The 25,314-nt window shown below is 38.4% G+C and overlaps 2 protein-coding genes across 3 annotated transcripts in view; one reads left to right on the plus strand and one right to left on the minus strand.

Annotated features, from left to right (window-relative positions):
* Window positions 1-6,628: 6,628 nt before the first annotated feature.
* nup50 (nucleoporin 50) lies at window positions 6,629-17,438 on the plus strand. Its single transcript, XM_058417580.1, has 8 exons — window positions 6,629-6,782; window positions 7,528-7,603; window positions 10,451-10,534; window positions 10,938-11,130; window positions 12,311-12,943; window positions 14,320-14,407; window positions 14,510-14,628; window positions 15,569-17,438. The coding sequence occupies exons 2-8, from the start codon at window positions 7,535-7,537 to the stop codon at window positions 15,766-15,768; spliced, it is 1,386 nt and encodes a 461-aa protein (XP_058273563.1). The 5' UTR covers window positions 6,629-6,782; window positions 7,528-7,534; the 3' UTR covers window positions 15,769-17,438.
* Window positions 17,439-21,765: 4,327 nt separating this feature from the next.
* kiaa0930 overlaps window positions 21,766-25,314 on the minus strand; it is a 32,902-nt gene continuing 29,353 nt past the window's right edge. Inside the window, exon 10 of one of the 2 annotated variants that reach the window (XM_058417252.1) lies at window positions 21,766-24,991. In XM_058417252.1, coding sequence (XP_058273235.1) covers window positions 24,951-24,991 — 41 coding nt within the window. In that variant the 3' untranslated portion in view covers window positions 21,766-24,950. The remainder of the gene's footprint in view (window positions 24,992-25,314) is intronic. The other variant, XM_058417251.1, reaches the window with a different exon arrangement.

Genomic DNA, 25,314 nt, shown 5'->3' on the forward strand with positions numbered 1-25,314 from the left:
TATTATATTTATTGGTTCCTCCTAACCCTAAATAGGTAGAAGAAATCTAAAATGCAAGCTCAGGTCTTAGGAGGTTAAGATAGAGTGAAAACTTTTGCTGTTCAGGAGCCCTGCATATTTATCTTCTTTCAGATCAATCATTAGAATAATTCACTGACTAAAAAAAAAAAGTGAATTCGAAGCTGAATGCTGATGCTGCTCACAATTCTGTTCATTTCAGCTTTTACTTAGCTGGAAATGGTGCCACTGCTTTATCCCACATACACACACACACACACACAAAGGAGTGAATTAATTCCTTATCATGAAGATGAACTCTCTGCTCTGCACAGTTGCACGATTACCATTTTGCCTACTCAAGTGGAAGAACAAACAAACACTCGTTTATAGGCCATCAGGCTCGTGAGGCATTAGTCATCAGTAGATGAGGAGGATGTTCAGAGAACAAGCAACACTCCAGGGACTGCTGTCAAATCAAGATCTGAGATCAGGTTTAGTGGATTCCAGAGGATGAAATATTTCTGGAATAACAAAAAAAAACAAACAAAAAACTGACCCTAGAACTGTACATTTTGCAGAATAGTGGATTTACATCTATAGTAAAAACAGCTCTAGTAAGTAGGTTGCGCATTTTGCAACGATTATAGTTGCAGATGCCGACATGTAACTAGTGAACAGCGAATTTCTCAGAGCTCTCATGCCAGGGTTTTCATTTCAGAACACTTTATTACAAATTCCACATTAGTAGTGCCAGGATATGCAGGAATACACATTAACATACATGAATATATAATTCTGAATCACGCCCTGCCTTTCTGCTCTCCCAAAAAGCCTAATACCACCAGCTACCATTAAATAATTACTATTTCACCACAGCACAGCACTGCTGAATGTGTGTTGATTCATTCTTTATAACAGCAGCTCTTCCCACTGCAAGGGTTATATTAATGCACTTGCTCTAATAAATTATTGTTTCTATAGTAACAGCTTATACAGGGACTCGTATGGTTGTCTTATTAACTTCAAGAGAGTGAAAAGGGAAAATATGTTGAAGGAATTATAAGTTATGATGTTTATGTGTGTTGTAAAGCAAGCGAACTGCTTTCTTTCACAGATGTTCCACAACATTAAATGTTACTATAAATGGAAGAAAAGTATGACGTGATATTTCTTTAATAAATACAACATGTAATTTCCCTCAGAATGAGCAGATGTGATGGGGTTGATTGGGAAATCTTGTCAATATTTTTCATTGCAACTGCAATTCACTTTGCAGACAGCAGATGGCTCTGGGAATGACAAACAGTTCCTTTAAGCCTAAAAACACCACTTGTTATATCAATAATATTAACATCCTGCTTGTTAGGTGCGGGATAGTCACCATGCCCATATTTACACTGCTGAATTCAAGTTTTAATCTATTCTAGAGACAGAAACAGGCTTTAACGCCTTTTAATGAGTTTAAACTCATACACTTGTAGCAGCCTGTGTAATAGTTTTAACACAATGTTTTGTCACCAGACTTTATTTTAGCCATTTTAGTACCAAAAGCAGCCACTAGAAGGCATTTGACTGATTTTTTTTGACTGACTGCATCAGAGCATTTAAGAGAACATGCTGTCTCCAGATTTATCCCATACTTGACTAAATAGAGGAGTCTCTCCATAAGCACACTAACAGATAGGGGATATTAACCCACGAAACAAAAATAGCAAACGCAAAAATTATTTTGGGAAAATATAAATAAATAAATAAATAAATAAATAAATAAATAAATGAATGAATGAATGAATGAATGAATGAATGAATGAATGAATGAATAATAACCCTTTCTGTCTCACATATGATTCAGCAGTGTGTGATTATCTGGTACAGTTGATATCATCAGTGAGAAAGAAAAGCTCATAACTTAAACGATTCAAAAGTCCAGAATATTGCAGAAGATGTGAAGAAAGGCAGATGTGAACATCTAAATTGATATCATGTCACTGTTTTCCCTCTTAAAACCGTAGCATTGACATTTGCCCATTTACGTTACTCACGAACAGCTGCAAAACCTAACACATTAAATGTCTTATTGCAGTAAACTTTTCTTTTTGTTGTTTTCAACTGTAAACGTGTATATGTGTAACCACTAAACTTGGACTTTATTGCATTTTAACCATAATACGAATGTTCGATTAGCATGCAGGAGCTAGCCTGGATTACTGCGCAAACGTCTGGCTCCTATTCTGTATCCTGTACAATGCTTTATAATAGATTGTTTCATTTTCAGTGAAACGATTGTACTTCTCATTAGCTGCCTTATGAAAGAGCTTCAAGGAGTGTGAAAATGATCATAGAGGCTGATCTACACATTTCCCCCTTTGAATATTAAAAGAAAGCAATGATCATATTTCTATAATGTTTTTAATATTCCTATTGGTATTTAATATGACAAACAAACTGAAACATTTTCGTTATCGTGCCACAGTGCACACAGAGATAACGTACATTCTGCCCCATTAAGAACGGCCAATTAAATTTCCTCTTAATTTGTCCATTCACTCCTGTAATTACTCCATATGACAGTTAACTAATTGTGCATAATTAGGGTTTCACTTATCTGTGGTGCCTGATTGACATTTAAGCATGTCTTGTGAGCAGATCCGCAATTAGAAATGCAGGCAGAAAAATTATAATCATGGCTCCGTGATTTAATTAATAATAATAAAAAAAAAAAAACTAACAAGGATGAAGATGTTGCTCCAGTTTGAAGTGGAGGAGAGGAGGGATGAAAAGCTGATTTCATTGTCAGTCACAGACGTAGATGACTGGTTTAAACTGTAACATCCAAAGAAATGTGAGCCGGTTCAAATAGGGGTGTAATCACCGCTGGAAAAATAGTGATCAATAACACCAGTGAGACAGAAGGAGTCTGTATAGAACATCTATAGTGGAGTTTTGGGTGAAAAATCTGAAATCAATCTCCTTACATTTATAGAACATTACCACTGTGGCCTGTGGCTAATTGTGTGTAGGGTGAAAAAGACCATTAGAACCTGGCCAGACCCCCACTTTTTTTTTTTGTCATCCTCCTATTCTTAATAATGATGCAGGAGTTCAGCTGTGTCATCCACTCTGTGAAGGGAGTCACGCCTCCATTTTGGCACTTTGTTGAAACAGTCTCCATTTTGCTCATCTGCTTTCTTCAGGGAAACACAATGGGAAACTTACTGGGGTGAATTTTACCTACATCAGCAAAAAGTGACATTTATAACTAATAGCAGTGTTTATATTACATATATTTTCTATTTTTTATATACAGACACACCTATCTATCTATCTATCTATCTATCTATCTATCTATCTATCTATCTATCTATCTATCTATCTAGCTAGCTAGCTAGCTAGCTAGCTAGCTATCTAGCTATCTATCTATACACACAAACACACAGGTCCCCTTTTTGCTGCCAAAACAGCCCTGACCCGTCAAGGCATGGACTCGCTAGATCCCTGAAGATGTGCTGTGGTATCTGCCACCAGGATGTTAGCAGCAGGTCCTTTAAGTTCTGTAAACTGCAAGGTTGGGGGAGTCGGTGGGCCAGCATTCAGCCTTCCATTTGCTCCCCACGTGCATCATTGAGCCTTGGCCACCCATGACCCTGTCACTGGTTCACCACTGTTCCTTCCTTGGACACCTGACAAGAGCTGCAGTTTTGGAAATGCTCTGATCCAGTTGTCTAGCCATCACAATCTGGCCCTTGTCAAAGTCGCTCAAATCCTTATGCTTGCCCATTTTTCCTGCTTCTAACACATCAACTTTGAGGACAAAATATTCACTTGCTGTCTAATATATCCCACCCACTAACAGGTGCCATGATGAGGAGATAACCAGTCTTATTCACTTCACCTGGCAGTGCTCATAATGTTATGCCTGATCGGTGTATATATGAATCTATAATTTATTCAACAAGATTAGGGTAGAGTGATACTATTATTTTGCTCACTATTTAAAATGACTATTGTTCACAATTATTCAGTAATTTAGGATTACAATACTTTTTTTTTACTGTACTTTGTCACTAAGTCATTTTTAAACAGACAGAGCACAGAGCTTTTTTTTCTGTGAAAATATTTTAATCAAAAGAACTCTGGTACTTAGTCACATTAATTGAGTGTTAATCTTAATAGTAAGCAAGGAAATACACTATATTGCCAAAAGTATTCGCTCACCCATCCAAATAATCAGAATCAGGTGTTCCAATCACTTCCATGGCCACAGGTGTATAAAATCAAGCACCTAGGCATGCAGACTGTTTTTACAAACATTTGTGAAAGAATGGGTCGCTCTCAGGAGCTCAGTGAATTCCAGCGTGGAACTGTGATAGGATGCCACCTGTGCAACAAATCCAGTCGTGAAATTTCCTCGCTCCTAAATATTCCACAGTCAACTGTCAGCTGTATTATAAGAACTTGGAAGTGTTTGGGAACGACAGCAACTCAGCCACGAAGTGGTAGGCCACGTAAACTGACGGAGCGGGGTCAGCGGATGCTGAGGTGCATAGTGCAAAGAGGTCGCCAACTTTCTGCAGAGTCAATCGCTACAGACCTCCAAACTTCATGTGGCCTTCAGATTAGCTCAAGAACAGTGCGCAGAGAGCTTCATGGAATGGGTTTCCATGGCCGAGCAGCTGCATCCAAGCCATACATCACCAAGTGCAATGCAAAGCGTCGGATGCAGTGGTGTAAAGCACGCCGCCACTGGACTCTAGAGCAGTGGAGACGCGTTCTCTGGAGTGACGAATCGCGCTTCTCCATCTGGCAATCTGATGGACGAGTCTGGGTTTGGCGGTTGCCAGGAGAACGGTACTTGTCTGACTGCATTGTGCCAAGTGTAAAGTTTGGTGGAGGGGGGATTATGGTGTGGGGTTGTTTTTCAGGAGCTGGGCTTGGCCCCTTAGTTCCAGTGAAAGGAACTCTGAATGCTTCAGCATACCAAGACATTTTGGACAATTCCATGCTCCCAACTTTGTGGGAACAGTTTGGAGCTGGCCCCTTCCTCTTCCAACATGACTGTACACCAGTGCACAAAGCAAGGTCCATAAAGACATGGATGACAGAGTCTGGTGTGGATGAACTTGACTGGCCTGCACAGAGTCCTGACCTCAACCCGATAGAACACCTTTGGGATGAATTAGAGCGGAGACTGAGAGCCAGGCCTTCTCGTCCAACATCAGTGTGTGACCTCACAAATGCGCTTCTGGAAGAATGGTCAAAAATTCCCACAAACACACTCCTAAACCTTGTGGACAGCCTTCCCAGAAGAGTTGAAGCTGTTATAGCTGCAAAGGGTGGACTGACGTCATATTGAACCCTATGGATTAGGAATGGGATGTCACTTAAGTTCATATGTGAGTCAAGGCAGGTGAGCGAATACTTTTGGCAATATAGTGTATATTTAAAATCATTTATGGAATGGAGAAACCTATACATTTCACACACAATCTAACATTGTAACATCTGCTAATATTGTTACCTCAGTGTGTGATGGAAAATAATACACTCATACTCCTGTGTGTTCACATTATCTTCTCATTACTTTCTCTTTTTTGTGACCCTTATGGAAGACTTAATCCCAATCTCCTGTCCTGCACATTCCTGGCCAGCTGGTCAGACCTCTCCTGTGGTCATCTACGGCTCGGAGCTCACTTCTTACTTTCTACAGCACCTGTTCCAGAGTCGGCTCAGCACCAAGGGATCCTGAACATTTGGAACGCAGCCATCTGTAATTCAACACTTTGGCATTTTCAGAGAGATCCCCAAATGTGTTTCTGAACCAGTGCAGATCTGAGGTGAAGTAAAGCCCCACAAACAGGCTGGAAAAAATCTACCTCTGCAGATTGCTCTGTACAGTATACAGTGTGTATACTGTACAGTGTGCAGTACAGTAGGATGGAATGGTTTTTACACCATCCTAGTTTGTAAAATGATAGTTTGTACAGCCTGTGCATCTCAAGGAGACACTGCAATGTTCCTTCTTTTGTATTTTACTTCTATATTACTTTTGAAAAAAATTGACATCACGAAGTTAGATCTTGAGAACCACTATTGTAAAAGCTAACTTACAGATGCAACATATCTATCTATCTATCTATCTAGATATATATCAGCCATATGGGCCAAACTCTCTCATCCATGTCTTTATGGACCTTGCTTTGTGCACTGGTGTACAGTCATGTTGGAACAGGAAGGGGTCATCCTCAAACTGTTCCCACAAAGTTGAAGCATTAAGGGTTCCCTTCACTGGAACGGGACAAGCCCAATCCCTGCAAAAACAAAACAAAACAAAAAAACCCTGAATTCAATGGTTTGGAGGAGTGTCCCAACACTTTTGGCAATATAGTGTAGTTGATGTATCCAGTAAAAAACATAATTGGAAACAAAAGTCGTTTTCTTTTGAGTTATTTAATATTCTCGGTGAGAGGAGCTTGAAATCAGTTTCATTTGTAAATAAATAAATAAATAAACAGATAAATAAACAAACATTGCCGCCATATTAAATGTAGCACATCCGTCTCTGAAGTGTCTGGAACTTCATTTCCCAGCGTCAGTGCCTCTTCTTTGCGCATGCGTACTTCATCTTCACGACGCGCGAATATCTCGTTTTTCTAAAATGGTGGCGTGTGGTCGTGGAAACTGCCGGTTGTTGTTCTAAGACCTGTAATAATACCACAACTTAGTCGCCGGGTTCTAAACTGCAGGAATATTTGTTAACATTTTCGTGACTTGTCAAACAAAAGGTGTGTATTTGACTGTACGTTTAGTGTTTACGTTAAAAATATTTGTAACTTGTTAGTGAGGTTAATGATTATGGAGCATGTCGCCAGCTAACAGCTAACACGCTAGTCAGAGAAATGGGACGGGATGACCGGCTGCAATTAATTAGACATTTTCCTTAAAATTACAGATGAAAACACAGCACTCGAGAACTAGACATTTTTCCCTCATAAATAGAGACAAAGACTCACAACCTACCGGTGTGGTAAGTCGGACAGGTTAGCTTAGTTAGCCGGGATGCTAAAGTGTCGGTGAGATAGCTGTAAAGTGTGCTCGAGGAAGTAAATGACGTAACACCCCAGAGTCTGTGTGCTGTAGTTAATAAACACAACTAACTACTATCTAATTAACATGAATATGTGATCACAGAGTAGTTTTTATACCCAAACCGACTGTTCTTTTCCCCCAGCCTGAGGCTTGGTGTGCTGAATTCAATAAAACAGGGTTTAAGTTGCTCCACTGTTTAACCTGACTTAAATTTTAGTTTCATTTTAAGGCTTTATTTCATTCTCAAAGCTATGGAGGTTTATAATTCTGTGAATTACAGTTTGGTTCTGATCTCTGTGTGAACCCTTTACCATAAAATCACTCCATTTAACGCCATCATCTTTACAATTCAGAATAATGTTTGAATACAACGTTTTTATTTATTTATTTATGGTTGTTTAAATCTGTCTTCTGTCTGTTTTTATGTATTTATTTGAGAAGATCAGTGATGGCGAAGCGGATTGCTGAGAAGGAGCTAACAGACAGGAACTGGGATCAGGAAGATGAAGGAGAAGAGGTAAGATGGATATTTAAAATGAGACCTGTGTACTCCTGGGAATTTCATGAAAAATGATATGGACTTTGACTTGCACGTTATTGCCAAACATATTAGGACACCCCTCCAAATCATTGAATTCAGGTGTTGTTTTTCGGGGTTGGGCTTGGCCCCTTAGTTCCAGTGAAAGGAACTCTTAATGCTTCAGCATACCAAGACTTTTTGGACAATTTCATGCTCCCAACTTTGTGGGAACAGTTTGGTGATGATCCCTTCCTGTTCCAACATGACTGCACACCAGTGCACAAAGCAAGGTCCATAAACACATGGATGAGAGAGTTTGGTGTGGATGAACTTGACTCACGTCAACCCGAAAGAACACCTTTGGCATGAATTAGAGCATAGACTCTGAGTCATTCCAAAACTGGGACATCTGCCTTTACATGCACGTGAATTTAATATGGAGTCGGTCCGCCCTTTGCAGCTATAACAGCTTCAAGTCTTCTGGGAAGGCTTTCCACAAGGTTTAGGAGTGTGTTTATGGAAATTTTTACCATTCCACTAGAAGCGCATTTGTGAGGTCAGGCACTGATGCTGGACGAGAAGGCCTGGCTCACAGTCTCTGCTCTAATTCACCCTAAAGATGTTCCATCAGGTTGAGGTCAGAACTCTGTGAAGTTCCTCCACATCAAACTCACTCATCCATGTCTTTATGGACCTTGCTTTGTGCACTGGTGTGCAGTCATGTTGGAACAGGAAGGGGTCATCACCAAACTGTTTAAACCTCAAAGTTGGGAGCATGAAATTGTCCAAAATGACTTGGTATGCTGAAGGATTAAGAGTTCCTTTCACTGGAACTAAGGGGCTGAACCCAACTCCTGAAAAACAACACCTGAATTCAGTGATTTGGAGGGGTGTCCCAAAACTTTTGGCAATATAGTGTAATTCATTCCCATGTTGTCAACACATCTTTGTGCTTGTCTGATAAAATTAAGCTTAAATAAATCCTTAAAAGTGAAACCAACATGAATAAGAGATCATAAACGTCTAGTTGAATTTTGATCCGAAGCATGAAAGAAATAAATTGTAAATGATTGAGCCATCTTCTGGGGTAATAAAACTTAAATGAAGGATTTTTATTGTTAAATAGTGATCACGTCAGCTCTGTGCTCTTCCTCTTTGCTCAATCTTGAATTATTTAAAATGAAAAACTAACATTGAACCTTTATGGTTTAATTTGATTGTCTAATTCATATTAATCATTAATTATCATCTCATAACATTGAGAGAGAGAGAGAGAGGAAAAACAAGATCCTTCTGAGTCGTAAATGTTCTTGTGTCCTTTTTTCAAATAGTCTGTTTCCTTGTTTGCAATCAAAGCTGCTTTTTGGTATGGGAACACGAAATAACCCCTCAGATTAGTTGTGTTAAAGTCAAAATCTTCATTATTATTAGAATCATTTGTTCCAGCTCTGTTGTGCAGAGATCAGGCTTTACAGTTCAAGACCGCAGTCATACATTCATTTATTTTTATTTTATTTGTAGTGTGGAGCGTCATTTAAGTGTTTTCTTACAAAAAGTGAATAAATGCAATGCAGAAATTGTTAGTATTGGACCAGGTGGTTATAAACATGTAGTGCCAGTATATACATTTAATTAATGTCTAAAGAAATAAGCTTACACATGCAGAGACAAAAACAAAGATGGAACAGAGACAAAGCAAGTGGCACACCAGAACAAGCTGATCCATTTAGCTCTTGTTTTCTCAAGTTCAGCACAACTTGTCTTGTGTGTATTGATGCTGTGAAAAGAACCAAAAAATATTTCTTTCTATATAGCTTATAGCAACAAATAAACAACACGAGCATCTCTCTATGGTTGCTGGTGGGTAATTATTTGTGTAATAACATTCTGAATGAGAAACACACGGTTCATGAGCTAGTTTCTCTTTTGAATATCCACTGCACAGCAGAGACCGTGATCATTATGTAAATACCAGTTATGCAAATTTTGTGACCATTATGATTTTAGCACAGAGCAAAATTACAACAGTAGCAAAAATGAGGAGTACGGAAGGAGCTTGCGGTTGTGTTATTATGCCTTGTGAATGTGATGTTAACATTACTGTATTTATTTTTAACTGCGGATGCAAAAAAACAACGTTTTTATGCTAACGTTCATTCTCCCTTTGCCATATACCAGTACAAGCATTACTTGTTAAAATACAGGTCTTGCTTTTAATCTTCAACATGCACACCTAGTGTTAAATGGCATGCCAGAGCAGGAGCTCAGTGAAAGCATTGTGCTTTTAACACTAGTCTGGATTATTCTCCGTCTCATGTTCACCTTTAAGTGTGTCACAAGCACTCGGTGTCACGTTACTGCGCTAATAAACATTTGTAACTGTGCTGTTAGTGCTAGCAGATAAACACTGACAGTTATAGAAAATAATCTCTGGAAATTCTATATTTTCATTGCAGCAGCAACTGTCTCTCACTTTCACACTTGCCCGTTGCTGATCAGAGCAAACCACGAGGCAAAAACAATCATTGTTACTTTAGATCAGCCGCCAGTGAAAGAAAGGAGGAGATTACTGCACCTTGAGGAAGTCTAGACTAATGCTGAATACAGAACAGAACTCAAGAGCCTGCTGCTGGTTAATTCCTCTGCATATTTTCATGTGTTTAACATGTCAGCACTGACGGTTTTGGGTATTGCAGCCAGTTTATAAACATCTTTAATGTAATTATCTTTTTTTTTTTTTGGCCATATTACCCAGCTTTATGAAATGAAAACTATTTTGTTGTATAACAAAAACATTTGCAGTGTCCACATTTAACTGTAATTCTCTCCAATTCTCTCCATTAGGCAGGAACATTTTCAATTGCAAGCGAGGAAGTGATGAAAAACCGCGCCATTAAGAAAGCCAAGCGTCGAAATCTTGGCACTGAGGTAATCAAAATGCTGTGTTTCTGAGACTGCTTCAGAGTCTGTGTGGGTTTTGTATATCTTTATTTCCTGGTTTATTATTCAACCATTATCTACAGATAATGCTCAGTAGTGATTCTGTACACTGGTCAAGCACAAAAAAAATGTCAATGCCTTCAGCATTCTAGAAGACAAAGGCTGGAGGCGTTGACATTTTTGTGTGTATTCAGTTAATGTTGATTTACTTTCTATATTGAATCATGCTTTTTATTTAAATGGGTAAAAAAATAATCTTGTACCATAGGGATAGTGTGCTGACGTATGTGTTGGTATATGTGATATGTTTAAAGCTGAAGTATGTGATTAGTTCATTCAGGACATGGGCCTGGAATATTAATTATGAATGAATTTTGTGCTTCTGCCGCAGGGAGAGAGTGGAGGAGCTTTTAAAAGCTTTAAGGGTTTCTCTCTGACCCCATCAGCTCCAGCAGCTGGAGGAAATTTCTCTGCATTTGGGAATGGAGCTGGATTTAAACCCATGTCTTTGACCAATGGCAGCGCTTCAGCTATTACCCCTTTTGGAGGTTTCAACTCTCCTGCCACTGTGAAGGCAAACACCGGTGAGGAGTTTCTGTTTGTTTGAATGATGGAAAAACTTGCACATTAGTTAAGGAAAAGTAAACTTATCATAGTACATTTTCCAACTTTAGTAGACAACAACGTTTGTGATTTGACAACAGAAAGGTCAAAGCTCCTTTGATTGCAAATCTGTTTAATTACATTTCTTACCAGCGAGGCAAAGTTAAAGAGCACGTCTGTTGAAATTCATTAAGTACTTGAATTATTTCACTATATCTGAGTGCAAACAAAAAACATTATTCTGTCACCCACACATTTAACCTGTTATCCTTGAAGAGTTTTGGGTCAGCAAATAAACAAGAACATGAAATTACCTTTCATTTCTTTTATTTCTGAGGTAGCAAAATATGAAAGTGATTAATACATCTATATAACTTGTTGCAAAACTGCTTCATATCTGACCGTGAGTCTTGACTACATTTGTGTGTGTGTGATGGAAAAGCATGTGTAGTGAATTAGCATTATTAATATAATATAAGAACTATGATAGTGGGAATATTAATTTTGTTTCAGAATTAAAATACTGCTTCTGTCTGTTTTGGTAACCAGGTGTTTTACCAGATATATATTTCCTTCTGTTAGTAAACATTAAATAAATATTTCTTCACAGGCTTTTTTTTTTTTTAATGTGCACTCTTGGTGCCTTTGTCCATTTTGAAACTTCCTCAACAAAACTTTGTGAATGTTGTGACATTGTGAGAGTGTCTTCAGATACCATTGGTTCACTTCTTGTACTGTTTGTTGTTTACTGTTTTTTAGTGTTTGTTAATTACTTTTTGTCTGAGTTATTCGGAAAGTGTTGTTGAAAATGTTGTTTAGAGAAGTGAATCTTTATTGTAATGTGATTTCTGAATCTGGAAATAGTCCAGGGAAGAGCATTTAAGGCTAATGGAGCTGAATAAACAGTTGGACATATGTGCTTAGACTGCTGTTATGCCAAGCTGAGTCGGTCATAGTGAGCTGATTTTTGTTTGTTTTAAAATAAATGCCTTTTTCTTGTTGGGGAAGCAGCTTAACATGTCCATCAGAGAGTGAGAGGGAGACGAGATGGGACCAGCATTTATTCCTACTCCCTCTGCCCCCTCCTCGTTCTCATGCTGTGTGTAAATGCATCACCACTATTCAGTGCACTCATGCTCAGTGTCCCTCCTCTTCCCTCAGGCACTTCATCATCCAATGGGCCAACCTCCTCCTCCTCCTTAGTCAGTGGTGACATCATGGCCAACGGCTCCGCCCCCAGCCTGCCTGTGATCTCTGGAGGAGGCAGCAGCAGTAAGGAGTACAACCGGCAGCTCACAGCTCTCAACTGCTCTGTGCGTGACTGGATCACCAAGCATGTGAATGACAACCCGCTGTGCGATCTCAACCCCATCTTCCGCGACTATGAGCGGCACCTTGCCACCATCGAGAGCAAGTACGGCAGTGGCGCAGCAGCAGGGGAGGAGCAGCAGCCAGGAAAACAGGCAAACACCACCACCAACACGCTATCGTCCTCCACCAGCAGTAATGTTACACCGGCTGCTCCTGCTCTGTTCTCCTTCACCAAGAACAAGGACAGTGCTACACCTGAGAAAAGCTCCTCCATTCCTGCAGGCGTTACTTTCAACTTTGGCCAGAAGGTGGACAGCTCCGTGCTAAGCTCTATCAAGTCCGCAGGGGCTTCCGGGTTTTCGTTTTCATCCACCTCCACCACGCGTGGAGGTCTGTTCGATTCGGCAAGCACCGGCACATCTACAGGCACCTTCTCCTTCACTGCAGCCAAGACTGAGGCAGCCAGCAACAGCCAGACAGCAGGTACACACTTTGACAAATAGGGTCCTTCAGGTGCTGGGCAAAACTGTACAATGCCAGCTGTCAGTGAACCGAAATATATTGTGCTTGTCGGACAAAGCCCTGACAGACGCTTGATTTTACAGTAGAGATTTATATAGAATCTTTATATAGATGTTCATGAAAAGATCTCTGTTTTTCAGACAGATGTGTGGTTTTTTGTTTGTGTTTTAACAAATGGCATCAGTCAATCAGCGCTTTCTAATTTTATTTAATCAGATGTTACAGTACAGTTAATATTTTAAATGCTTCTAAAACTTGGATTATTTAAATATTTTTATGTACGTCTTTACTACTTATGTCACAGTATTTCAAATTAGCATGATAACTTTAAAACGAGGCTAACTTTCACCAATGTCAAGTGACTGTAAATTGTCAGGTGTTGCACAGCAGACGGGGATCTGATACTGAGCAATGGTAGTGATATTAGGATAATGTGTCTGTAATACTGGCGTGATGTCGGATTTGCTGTATTTTTATGTCTATTTTTATATATAGGTTTGTGTCTTGAACATGTATGAAATTGACAAGTGTAACAGATCTTGCACAGGAGCAGGTGCACAGCAGGGTGGTTGTGGTATAGTTGTGACTACATGTATGGTTATGACCACAGATGAAGGCAAAGTTGTTCTGACTGATCTTTATCCTGTGATAAAATATTTTTGTCCTGATAGGAGTGGTCTCTTCCAGGGAGAACCTGCCAAAGGCTAACTGAATGGTTTAATGAGAATTAAAATAATGTAGATCCTATCGCCTTTAAGGTCACAAGCTCTTAGCCTAATTGGCGAACTTATAGGAGATGATGTAGACAGGGCACTCAGTATACTATCTTTTGGAAGGATGCTGTTCATCTCTTCAGTGCAGTACCAGAGAATATCAGAATCTGTGCCAAGATTGTTATTCTGTTGTGGTTGTCCAACAATTTACTACGTTTATGTTTTTTCCCCTTTAATTTTTCACCTGTCTGTAAATGACTGATAGTTTTAAAGCATACAATTTTGCAGTCAGTGTGTGATTTATATGCATCCTGAACTGCAGATGCTGATACTGATCATCAGTTATTTTACAGTATTTTTCTGAAAAGAGAGCCGACGGATTTTATTAAACAGCCAGTCTATCATACAAAAAAAAATAAAGGGTTTCTTATCAATCATTAATTCTTCCTGTTGAGATGGCTGTCATTGCCCCATGGCAGTGAATGAAGCTTTAGTAATGATAGACATTTTATCAAAAGAAAGGAAGTAATAATGATCTCCTAACAAGTTTTGCTAAATTAATGAAGGCATACCAGTTCTTCTCTTCATGTAGTGTTTATATATGTTTCTCCTTCTCCTTTGCAGATGAGAATGGAGCTGAAGAAGAATCAGATGAGCCTCCAGTACCTGTAGTCAGAGAAATCAAGGAGAAAGATGCCTTCTACTCTAAAAAGTAACCCAAAATTCACTTCTCTCTCTTTTCAGGATGAATTTGGTCTTCTTTTTTTTACACAATATATTTCTGGGATATTTATGCTTTGTCTATATGTTACAGGTGCAAATTGTTTTATAAAAAGGACAACGAGTTCAAGGAGAAAGGAGTTGGTACACTGCATTTGAAGCTGGTTTCAGAGGACAAGCTGCAGCTCCTGGTGCGCGCGGACACAAACCTGGGTAAAACACTCTACTGGTCAAATTAACACGAACTTCTCGTCTTTAATTTAGCCATTTGCTATAAAACAGTTTCCTCACATCAGAGATTAAAATGGCCTTCAGTAGTTTTGTTTCTTTATGAAGCCAAAGTTAAGAGATAATGCTTGTAAATTCTATAGTTGTTTCTCTCATGTCTTTGGAGTAGGTCAGACTGAATGTCACAGATTATTTAATGTGAGGCATGTGACCACTCCTAAAAAGGATTTGACCAAGAATCCAGAAAGGCTAAAGAATTAAAAAGATATTTTTTTTATTCTATCTGAGAGAATAAGGCCCAGTGTACTGAGCATGTCTGAGGGTGTTAACAGGAGTTATCCAGTATTCAGATATATTAAGTCATTCACCCCCTGGTGGACATGAAAAGAAATGCAGTCTCTTGGATTGCATATTTCATTTTTCTCTTCTAGCAGAGAATCTCATAGTCCTATTATACAAATATTTCTTTCATGTTAAAAAATTCTGGACAACACTTAACCCTCGATTTTACCAACACAATGCATGTATGAGTACTACTTTTATGAAGGTTTCTGTAGTTTGAAATGAATGTTTAAGGCTCTGTGTTTAGTTACCCAACTGCAGTCTATTGAAACATTATCGTTGGCTAAATGATACCTGATGTAGGCCCTCCCTGTGTGTAAGAAGTTTATTAGGTAGGTAGAATTCCATAGTTAAAGGAAAATCAAACCAAGATGAATAACAAATACAAAACATTGTTTCAGATTAGTTTTTAATAGTTTTAATTAATTGCTATAAATAGAATCTAAAAATATATATATATATATATATGCCTTGCATGTATGCCAGCCACACAGACGTCAGTGATTTTATTAACTAAAACTGGGATTCTTTAATGAACATTGTCCTTCCCATGTCTAACTGACCAAAACACATTTCTCTCTAGGTAACATCCTGTTGAATATCATGGTTCACTCCTCCATGCCGTGCACAAGGACAGGGAAAAACAACGTCATGGTAGTGTGTGTGCCAAATCCCCCAGTGGACGACAAGAACCCCAGCACCCCTGTACCGATGCTGATCCGTGTTAAAACGGCAGAGGACGCTGAAGAACTGCACAAACTTCTACAGGAGAAGAAAGCGTGAGCTCCCTCCTCCCCGTCACAGACTCCCCCCCCCCCCCCCCCCCCCAATAACTTACATGTCATGTATTGCCTGAATGTGGTTTGCACGGCTGTATGACCTCACACACACCTGGCTCATTTTTCTTTGTCCATTTGAGCAGTCTTGACCTGCATGCCAGCACACCCTTTGTGAGCACTGGCACCAAATCGGTTCAGATACTGTGAAATCCTTTGTGTAAATGCTGGTTGAATTTGATGGTTGTGTTTGATTTTTCGAACAGTACATAACGATGACGCCCTAAAGTAAAGTGAAGTGAAGATACAGGCTGTAAAACGTCTGCATTCTGAACATTCCGTCAGGTTTTCATTTTGCTGCTATTATTAAACAGATGAGGGTGAAGCCGAGGAACTCTTTTTATTCATCTAGGAATGTGTGCAGATTGAATAAATTAGATTTGAAATATGGATTGGCGCTTTGTACTTGGACCTTCCTGATAAAAGGGGAAGTTGATCTAGGGAGGAATTAAAAAAGTATTTGACTGGCTTAATGCCTCCTCTTCTCAGAAAGAGATGTATGGGAAATTTATAAACTACAAAGAAACCTTTATTTTCTTAAAGTTTTGAGTATTTTTTTGCCAATTATTTGATTGGAGGCATGCAGGCAACTAGATGTTAATGTTTTAGCTTGTTTGAGGCCTGAATAAAGTATTTGTTTTTATGTTTCGCTCAAGGTGTTTGCTGTAATTGATATTTATTCTGAGCGAGTTCTCTGCTCCTGTAGAGTGCTTTGTGTAAATGAGTCCTGTAAACTTCTCTCCATAAACAGAAAAACAACATCTACAGCATTGTTAAGACCGCAAGTAAATGATCTTCCTAGTGCATCTGTCTTACGTGGATCTTGGTTAAAAGTTGTTTTTAATGGTTTTAATTGATTGTTTTTTTATTTTTATTTTTTTTCTAAGTGACCTTTGTAACGCCTTAGAACACAAGGCATGCATTCAACAGCACCAAATACATTTTGTAGCTTTGTTAAATGGCAAATAAATTGAGCTGAAAAATACTTAAAGCCTTTCTTGTCACATAAGGATGTGTTGCTGTGCACCTGTAGCTTGTTGCTGCCATTTTTACAAATGTGGTGATACAAAACTCTTGACACGCTCTGAAATGAAAGCTGTGTATCGGTAACATGTTCAACATGTAGTATTACTTACGTTTGTGTAGCTAATGTTTGCTTGCTGAGGATTGGATTGCTGTGCTGAAGAGACTGTATGTTACATCAGCCAGACTCCATGTTAGCGTCGCTGTTTTATACACCAGAACTAACCACTGAATGCCTTGAGCAGCAAAATGCAATATGTTGTTTCATCTCCAAGTTTGACCCGAAAGAGCGCAACTTGGAATTAATGATGGAATTAATGAAGTAGGATGGAAATTTATCCGTGCTTGGTTTAGTGATTCAGTATGTTGTACATGTACATGAATTTTAATGCCTAAAGATTTGAATAAATTAATGTGATTCATTTACTGGTAAATCAAATGGAATTTTTAACAACAAGGCCTGAACTGATGAACAATCTTAACTTTTGTCAAGACAAATCTTATTCTTTGTTTCTTTCTTTCTTTCTTTCTTGCACTCATTATGTAGGTTATGTACTCTCATAAGGTCTTAAAATACAATATTTCGAAACCTTAGGAATGTTGTATTTCCATATTTGCTCATGTGGATGTGGAGATCCTTTGAAAGTCAGCCGCTGAAGATGATCCAGATACTCATCATTAAAACAGACCTCTTTTGGAAACGCGTCTCTAATAAGGAACTCTGTAGCCAAACTAACTGTTTTGTGACATGAAAAACTGTACAAATTCTTACTCCATATATACTAACATACTTTTCTACTTACTGCAAATCAATAAGCACTAAATAAAACTATTGTGGCACAAACACGGAGCACCATCTGCAGCTGAACTCCATGAACCTCAGACTCCTGATGTATTTATTTTGTATATTGTCAGATGTTCAGACCTTCTGGTTTTCAATTTAAAATCTAATCAAGATCTAGACTGTCACACAGTGGTTTCCTCCATGCTGGGATCTAGTTTACATTATGGACCTCGTGATTTACGACAGCAGTGTTGGCTCAGTCAAACAGTAACTGCACAGTGAGATAGCTGAGGTTGCATGTATTGGAATTTCCCCCAAGCATCACGGCCAACAAAAATCGATTCCATTTTATTTGCATATAGCACATTAACACCAGACGTGCAGTGTTAAAGAATTCCTGTTATAGATTTAAGCCAGAAGCAACGGTGGCGGCAAGGAAAAACACGCCACTGAGACTAAATGAAGAAGAAACCTTGAAAAGAAGCAGACTCCAAAGGAAACCCTTTTACTAATGGGTGACCGTGGATAGTGTGATCATAAATATTTACTCTTCCACAATTGTATATTTAGGTATACAAATCAAGTGTGTTGAATTGTTGCTCAACATAAGCAAATTGTGAGTAAGAGTCCTGGGATAAACACAGGCCAGCTCGCTGAGACAAACAGTTTTTGGGATGTATAAAGATCAAGATATGTAGGATACTATACTATATAGCATATGAAGCACACACAATTAGCAGTCAAAATCATAACAACATATAATCATAACATTCTTTTATCTGGAGTGTTTTAAGAGTTAATACACTGATCAACCATAACATTCTGAGCACTGCCAGGTGAAGTGAATAACACTGATTTTCTCAGCAAGTGAACATTTTGTCCTCAAAGTTGATGTATTAGAAGCAGGAAAAATGGGCAAGTGTAAGGATTTGAGCGAGTTTGATGAGGGCCAGATTGTGATGGCTAGACGACTGGATCAGAGCATCTCCAAAACTGCAGCTCTTGTGGGGTGTTCCCGGTCTGCAGTGGTCAGTGTCTATCAAAAGTGGAAGGAACAGTGGTGAACCGGCGACAGGGTCTTGGGCGGCCAAGGCTCATTGATGCACGTGGGGAGTGAAGGCTGGCCGATCCAACAGACGAGCTACTGTTGCTCAAATTGCTGAAGAAGTTAATGCCGGTTCTGATAGAAAGGTGTCAGAATACACAGTGTATGATAAGTCAGGGCTGTTTTGGCAGCAAAAGGGGGACGAAGACAATATTAGGCAGGTGGTCATAATGTTATGCTTGGTCAGTGTATATATTAATACAGAACTATGGGAAATTATTTCTCATATTATTTGCCTGTTCCAAACTGTAGCTGAGTTGTCTTGCCATGAGTCTTTAAAATTCACTCTCCCTGCAACTCCATTCTGCAAATCAAATTAGTATTTGGTAAAAAATTAAATTGATATGCTCTCTTTAAATTACAAATGAATGTTGCAGTAGTTTAAACCTTGTATCTATCAGTCTCTGGCCAGTTAACAGTAATGGTATTTTCTTTGTTTTTCTGCTATTTAAAAAGATAAAACCCATTTAAATTCACACACAGTTTAACCCAGACTCCATTAGTGTGCCATATTAACGGCACAGCTATGAACAATTATTTCTGTGCTTGATTGCATGGTTTAGCAAATATAATATGCAAATCCTATTATGAATGTCATATTTGTAAATGATTAAAAGTATAAAATCATGTGAAGTTTACACTATATTGCCAAAAGTTTTGGGACACCCCTCCAAATCATTGAATTCAGGTGTTGTTTTTCAGGGGTTGGGCTTGGTCCCTTAGTTCCAGTGAAAGGAAATCAATGCTTCAGCATACCAAGACATTTTGGACAATTTCATACTCCCAACTTTGTGGGAACAGTTTGGTGACGACCGCTTCCTGTTCCAACATGGCTGCACACCAGTGCACAAAGCAAGGTCCATAAAGACATGGATGAGCGAGTTTGATGTGGAGGAACTTGTGGAGGAGTCCTGACCTCAACCTGATCTTTGGGATTAATTAGAGCAGAGACCTTCTCGTCCAACATCAGTGCCTGACCTCACAAATGCGCTTCTAGAGGAATGGTTAAAAAAAATTCCCATGAACACACTCCTAAACCTTGTGGAAAGCCTTCCCAGAAGAGTTGAAGCTTTCCACATGTAACGTGCTTTTTTTTCCTGTGAGAGTAAACAGTTTTCGGTTTAGTAATAGCCTGGATTACACCATGACACTATAAAGTACAATAAAGGACTAAAGGTTGAAACATTGAACAACATTGCTGAATATTAATCTGAATAATCTAGTAGTGCATGCTTAGAAATAACTGCACATGTATTATACTTGCCTATAACTCTGACAATGGGACACAAGATGGAGCTAAACAGCTGTTCAACAAACATCTGTCTTATTGCACTCAAGTGGGTGAAGCTGAAGGAACGACCTTCCTGTGACCGCATTCAATAAAACCTGAACGCGTTTATTTTTAGAATAAATATCGAAAAAGCCTGAAAGTGTGCCATGCTAGAGCTGAGAAAGAACAGACACTTTATAGACAACTAGTGATGTATTTTGTGAGATTTATAATTATAACAGGTTTCTTCATAAAACCAGGAAAGTAAACCAACTGCCCATGCTCACTCTTGCACAGTCGAGGAAAAACAGGTGAGATGTCATGCATGAGTTGTCACTAATCACAGTGATGCTGTAGCTGTATATGACTTAGTTTAAGTCCTTGGGCTTGATAGCATCTGGAAAAGAAACTTCCTTCGTTTCTAATATCTTTACGTTTGTTTGGATAGCGTAAACTGTCTTGACCGAAAATTCATCCAGTGTAAAACTAAAACTAGCATAATTCACAGTCTCAAAATTCATTATCAGAAAATGCCTCTAGGATAGCATGAGGGGATCTATATAATTTGCAAATGATCATTTATTATTACATTAGTATTCACCCATGTTGCTGTGAAATACTGAAATAAGCTCTTTTGGAAAGAGACATACAGTATAGGAGTATGTTTATTGATCTTTATATATGCTCTTTTTTGCCACCTAGTGCACTAAATGAGACTAGCTCTTTTTATCTTAATATTTTAATTCAGTTTCAGTCTACGTTTTTTACTCAAATTAGAGCTTACCTTGGTATTATCCTATGCATACAGCTGCTCGATGCAGGCCCAGGGCAAACAAACATGTCTAAAACACCAACTAAACATGGGATCAGACATCTAACACATTCACAAGAAACAAACAAATGTGTCTCTTTTATAACTGTATTGATCGATATATATCAATAGGAGATATTTATAAAAAATTCATAAACTTTGTGGCTAATGCTAGTTACCTAAATAGACACAAACCTGAATGGATTAGAGAAATATATGTAAGAGAAATATAAAGCTGTAAATATTTGTATAGATAAATATTAGTATATTTATCTTAGTAATATCATGAACAGTTAGCCAGCTAAACTAGCTGTTAGCCAGCCAGCTAGTCCATGGATGATTTGGGAACACGATTTAAAAAAATCCTTTCAGAAATCCTGTCAGCTTGGCTCATTTTATCTAGCTAACTAAAACAGGGAGAGTCTAAACATTATTAACTCCTTTAACATCTTCTCACAAATCCAGCTCATCTTAGATAACATAGGTAGCATAATTATTAATTTAATGGTAATACTACATATAACAATAAAACCTGCTAGCTTGTCAGAAACTTCACTTTAGCAGTAGCTAGCAAACAAAGTATATTTGTTAGTTCAACTAATGCCATAAAAGGAAATAATATTATCAAGCAGACATGTCGTTTAAACCAAACAGGCAGAGAGTTTATAGCGTTACTGCTAGTTTATGAAAGGGCACTGGTGACTCAGTGGTAGGTTTCTTGCATATTATGTGGAAGGCCTGGGTTCGATCCCCAGCCACTAGATAAAATGGGAGGGTTGTGTCAGGAAAGGCATCTGGCGTAAAACCTGTGCCAAGTTGATGTGTGGACCAGTTGGTCCGCTGTGGCGACCCCTCACACAAGTAGGGAGCAGCCGAAAAATCAACAACAACTGCTAGTTTATGAAACAGTATTTTACTACCAACATAGAAATCATTTTAAAAAGTGTACACTAACCTTTATTTATTTTGGACAGTTTGCAATTGGAGCCTGATCTTGGTATGGAGACAAAACTATCTGAATGTGAACATACAGTGGTGATGTACATCAACCAGACATAACATTATGACCACCTGCGTAATATTGTGTTGGTGCCCCTTTTGTTGCCAAAACAGCCCTGACCCGTCATGCACTGTGTATTCTGACACCTTTCTATCAGAACCAGCATTAAGCAGTTTGAGCAACAGTAGCTCGTCTGTTGGATCAGATCACACGGGCCAGCCTTCATTCCCCATGTGCATCAATGAGCCTTGGCCGTCCATGGCCTTGTCACCGGTTCACCACTGTTCCTTCCTTGGACCACTTTTGGTAGATACTGACCACTGCAGACCGGGAACACCCCACAAGAGCTGCAGTTTTGGAGATACTCTGATCCAGACGTCTAGCCATCACAATTTGGCCCTTGTCAAACTCACTCAAATCCTTACGCTTGCCCATTTTTCCTGCTTCTAACACATCAACTTTGAGGACAAAATGTTCACTTGCTGCCTAATATATCCCACCCACTAACAGGTGCCATGATGAGATAATCAGTCTTATTCACTTCACCTCTCAGTGCTCATAATGTTATGCCTTCTAGCTTTTGTGCTCATGTTTGATATATAAACAAAGTACTGATTAGTATGGGGAAGTATTTAAAGCAACGGCCACAGTTAATCTGGTGCAAGTCTGAAATTAAAGTAAAGAACTGCATGTTCCTGCAGGATGATAAAATTGGACGGTATAATTATAGCTATAGCCGGTATTGTGCTCAGTATTTGCATATGCCACAATGACAAACTTTTATGTGGTTGAATAAAGCCATGCCATCATATTAGTGTGTATGATGGAGAAAAAAATCCAATGTAGAACAGGATACCTGAAATAAACACACACACAAACACACGGTTTTCCAAAATTGTCACATCTAGTCTTACCTTTGCACATCTTACTATAAGGTGTTGAATGGTTCACCCCTGTGTGCTCTTGACTTGGACATTTTCTTGTCTTTCCCATATGTACATAGTTCATAAATTCAAATCTTTTTTTTTGTTGTAATTTGTATTCCAATAAGAGGTAAAGAAAATGTACAATTATTAACGGTGTAACATAAATATAGGATAAACATGCACGTGTAGTTCTTAAAAACTGAATACAAAAACGTGGTTTAAGCTAATAAAGAACTGTGTATGTATCACAAGACCTCCTTGAAGAGCTTTCTATTTGGTTGACATGGGCTTCTACAGCCTACTAAAAATAAAATAAAATAAAGAAATACGAAGAAATACAAAGAAAGTGAATTCTGAAGCATTTAAAAAAAAAATAAATAAAATCAGGCTGCCTTTCAGATATCAAATGGTTACTAAAGCCGTCTTTAAAAAGAAGCCACTAGGAATACATTCAGCTCACAAAATTCAACATAATACTGACAATCCTGGTTTGTTCTTCATTTCCTCCATGAACACGTCATTGTCAGTCATTGCCATTTTCAAAGCCAACTGATTAACAGAAATGTATTGAAAGACAACAACCCTTTAAATACTCAAACACTTTACAAGGAAAGACAGAAGTGGAGGAACAGAAAGGAGCAGAGTTTCAGCTCATGTTTAAAGAATCCCTAAAATCCTTTAAACGTTCATGGGTTCGAATAAAACACACGAGACAAAAACGAAGTGGGTGAAGGTCCTGAATTGCAAGTTGGGGGGAAAAAAAAAAAAAGTTGAAGGAATTTTCATTATTTTGACTTAATAACTTATTTCAGGACGTTATGTCTAGTTATAATCATTATTCAACATATTAGATTGCTTTGTTTTGTTTTTAAACACCATATTTTAACATATATAGAGATATATAGAGATTACGTTACACCATACAATCTATCAGTAAGACTAATTAGCTTAAGTAATTCTTTTTCTGTAGGCTGCAGATAGTAAGCCAGAAGGACACATACAGAATACGATGATAGTAACTCATTTAAAAGCCTTCAGGTAGGGTCAGGATAACAAGATAACTCAGAATATGTTAAGAATAAATAATGAGATCATTTTATAAAATAACAACATACTATATTGAAATAAGATATTAAGTCAAGATGAACGATCTAATACAAGAAGTTATTCATTTGAAATGACAATACAGCACCTTTAACTTTTTTTTTTTTTTTTCCCCCACAACTTGAGTTTCAGGGCTTCTGTAGGACAGGTACAGGTATGTGGGTTTCTGAAATGTAGTAGTTTTACATGTACAAACAGCTCAACTGTATTACATTGTCCTCAGGGAAACCTTGCAGCTTCAGTATTATCGTTGCACTCGAATGCCTCACAGCTATTAATAAATATCACAATGGTAGTAACGATCTCCAAACATATGAGCAAATGATACAAATGTCTGTTTTTAACAAAAGAAAAGAAATCTACTTGTGCGGCTTTTTTTTTTTTTCCCCTTTTCTTTTTTTGTATGTGAACCAGAAGGTTGAACTTAAGACACATCCAGCATTTCCATTTCCAGACTCTGTGCTGGGAAATAGGCCATAAAACAGAGTCCAGATTTCACTTTAGCTGGTTAGGAGGTGTTAAGGCCTAGGGATGAAGCAGGGTGAGGGGTTGGGTGGAGGGGATTAGGGGGGTATGTTTGCCTTTGGAAAAAAGCACTACGCACAATTCAACAACATTGAAAGACCCAGCAGAGTCTGTTTACACAAGGCCGAGAGGGTCGTGTTGGTTGGTAGATTCACTGAGTATTCTAAGCAGCAGTGTATTTACAAGGAACAGAGACATTCTTTTGCATGTGTGTGTTTTTTCTTTTTTCTTTGATACGTTTCCCTTTTGCTCGCAGGTGGGACATTTTGCCAGTCCTGCCTTCCGAGCCTGAGCTGGTCAGATGGAACGAGGCATTTCAGACGGTGTTCAGTCACTCAGGCTGTTTTGCGCTTGTGTCCACATACAGACTGTCACAGAAAACAGGTGGAAGAGGCACTTCTTGATTGGCTGGTTTTTTTTAATAAGTCCTCAGTTCTCGCGTTTCTTCTCCTCTCCTTTAGTCAGTGGTGGTTTTTGATTTTTTTTTTTGGTTCTCTGTATGGATGCTAGATGGCGCTGTCGTCTGAGGGGCCTGATGTGGAGAGGCACTTAGTCGCAAGTTCTAAGGAAATCAGGAGCCGCTAGATCATCAGAATAGGCTTTTGTCTCACCTCCAGTATATCTGTTAAAAAAAAAAAAAAAAAATAGATTTATATAATAGCTGGAATTTAACTTTAAATGACTAATAAAACTTGATCTATGTTTTTTTTTTTTATTTACTATTAGTTTAGACCTCAAATAAACACTTTATAACCATGCCATCTGTAAATAAAGTCAGTCTACTGAGACGAATAAATGAAAATTATTACACAAAATACACTAAAAAGGAACCACGGAGAGAAAGGATAAGAATTGTTTAAACGAAACTTGATGGTTATCCATCCAGCTACCATCTTACTAGAGTTATCTGTGTCATAAAAGTACTATGGGTTGCTGATTGGTGTC

Source organism: Hemibagrus wyckioides, linkage group LG19 (genome assembly GCF_019097595.1).
Source record: "Hemibagrus wyckioides isolate EC202008001 linkage group LG19, SWU_Hwy_1.0, whole genome shotgun sequence".
NCBI lineage: Eukaryota > Metazoa > Chordata > Actinopteri > Siluriformes > Bagridae > Hemibagrus > Hemibagrus wyckioides.

Coding starts and splice junctions, on each gene's coding strand:
- nup50 (XM_058417580.1), top strand. CDS start 7,535: ATGGCGAAGCGGATTGCTGAGAAGGAGCTAACAGACAGGAACTGGGAT. Junction 7,604..10,450: donor AGGAAGATGAAGGAGAAGAG/GTAAGATGGATA, acceptor TCTCTCCATTAG/GCAGGAACATTTTCAATTGC. Junction 11,131..12,310: donor CACTGTGAAGGCAAACACCG/GTGAGGAGTTTC, acceptor CTCTTCCCTCAG/GCACTTCATCATCCAATGGG.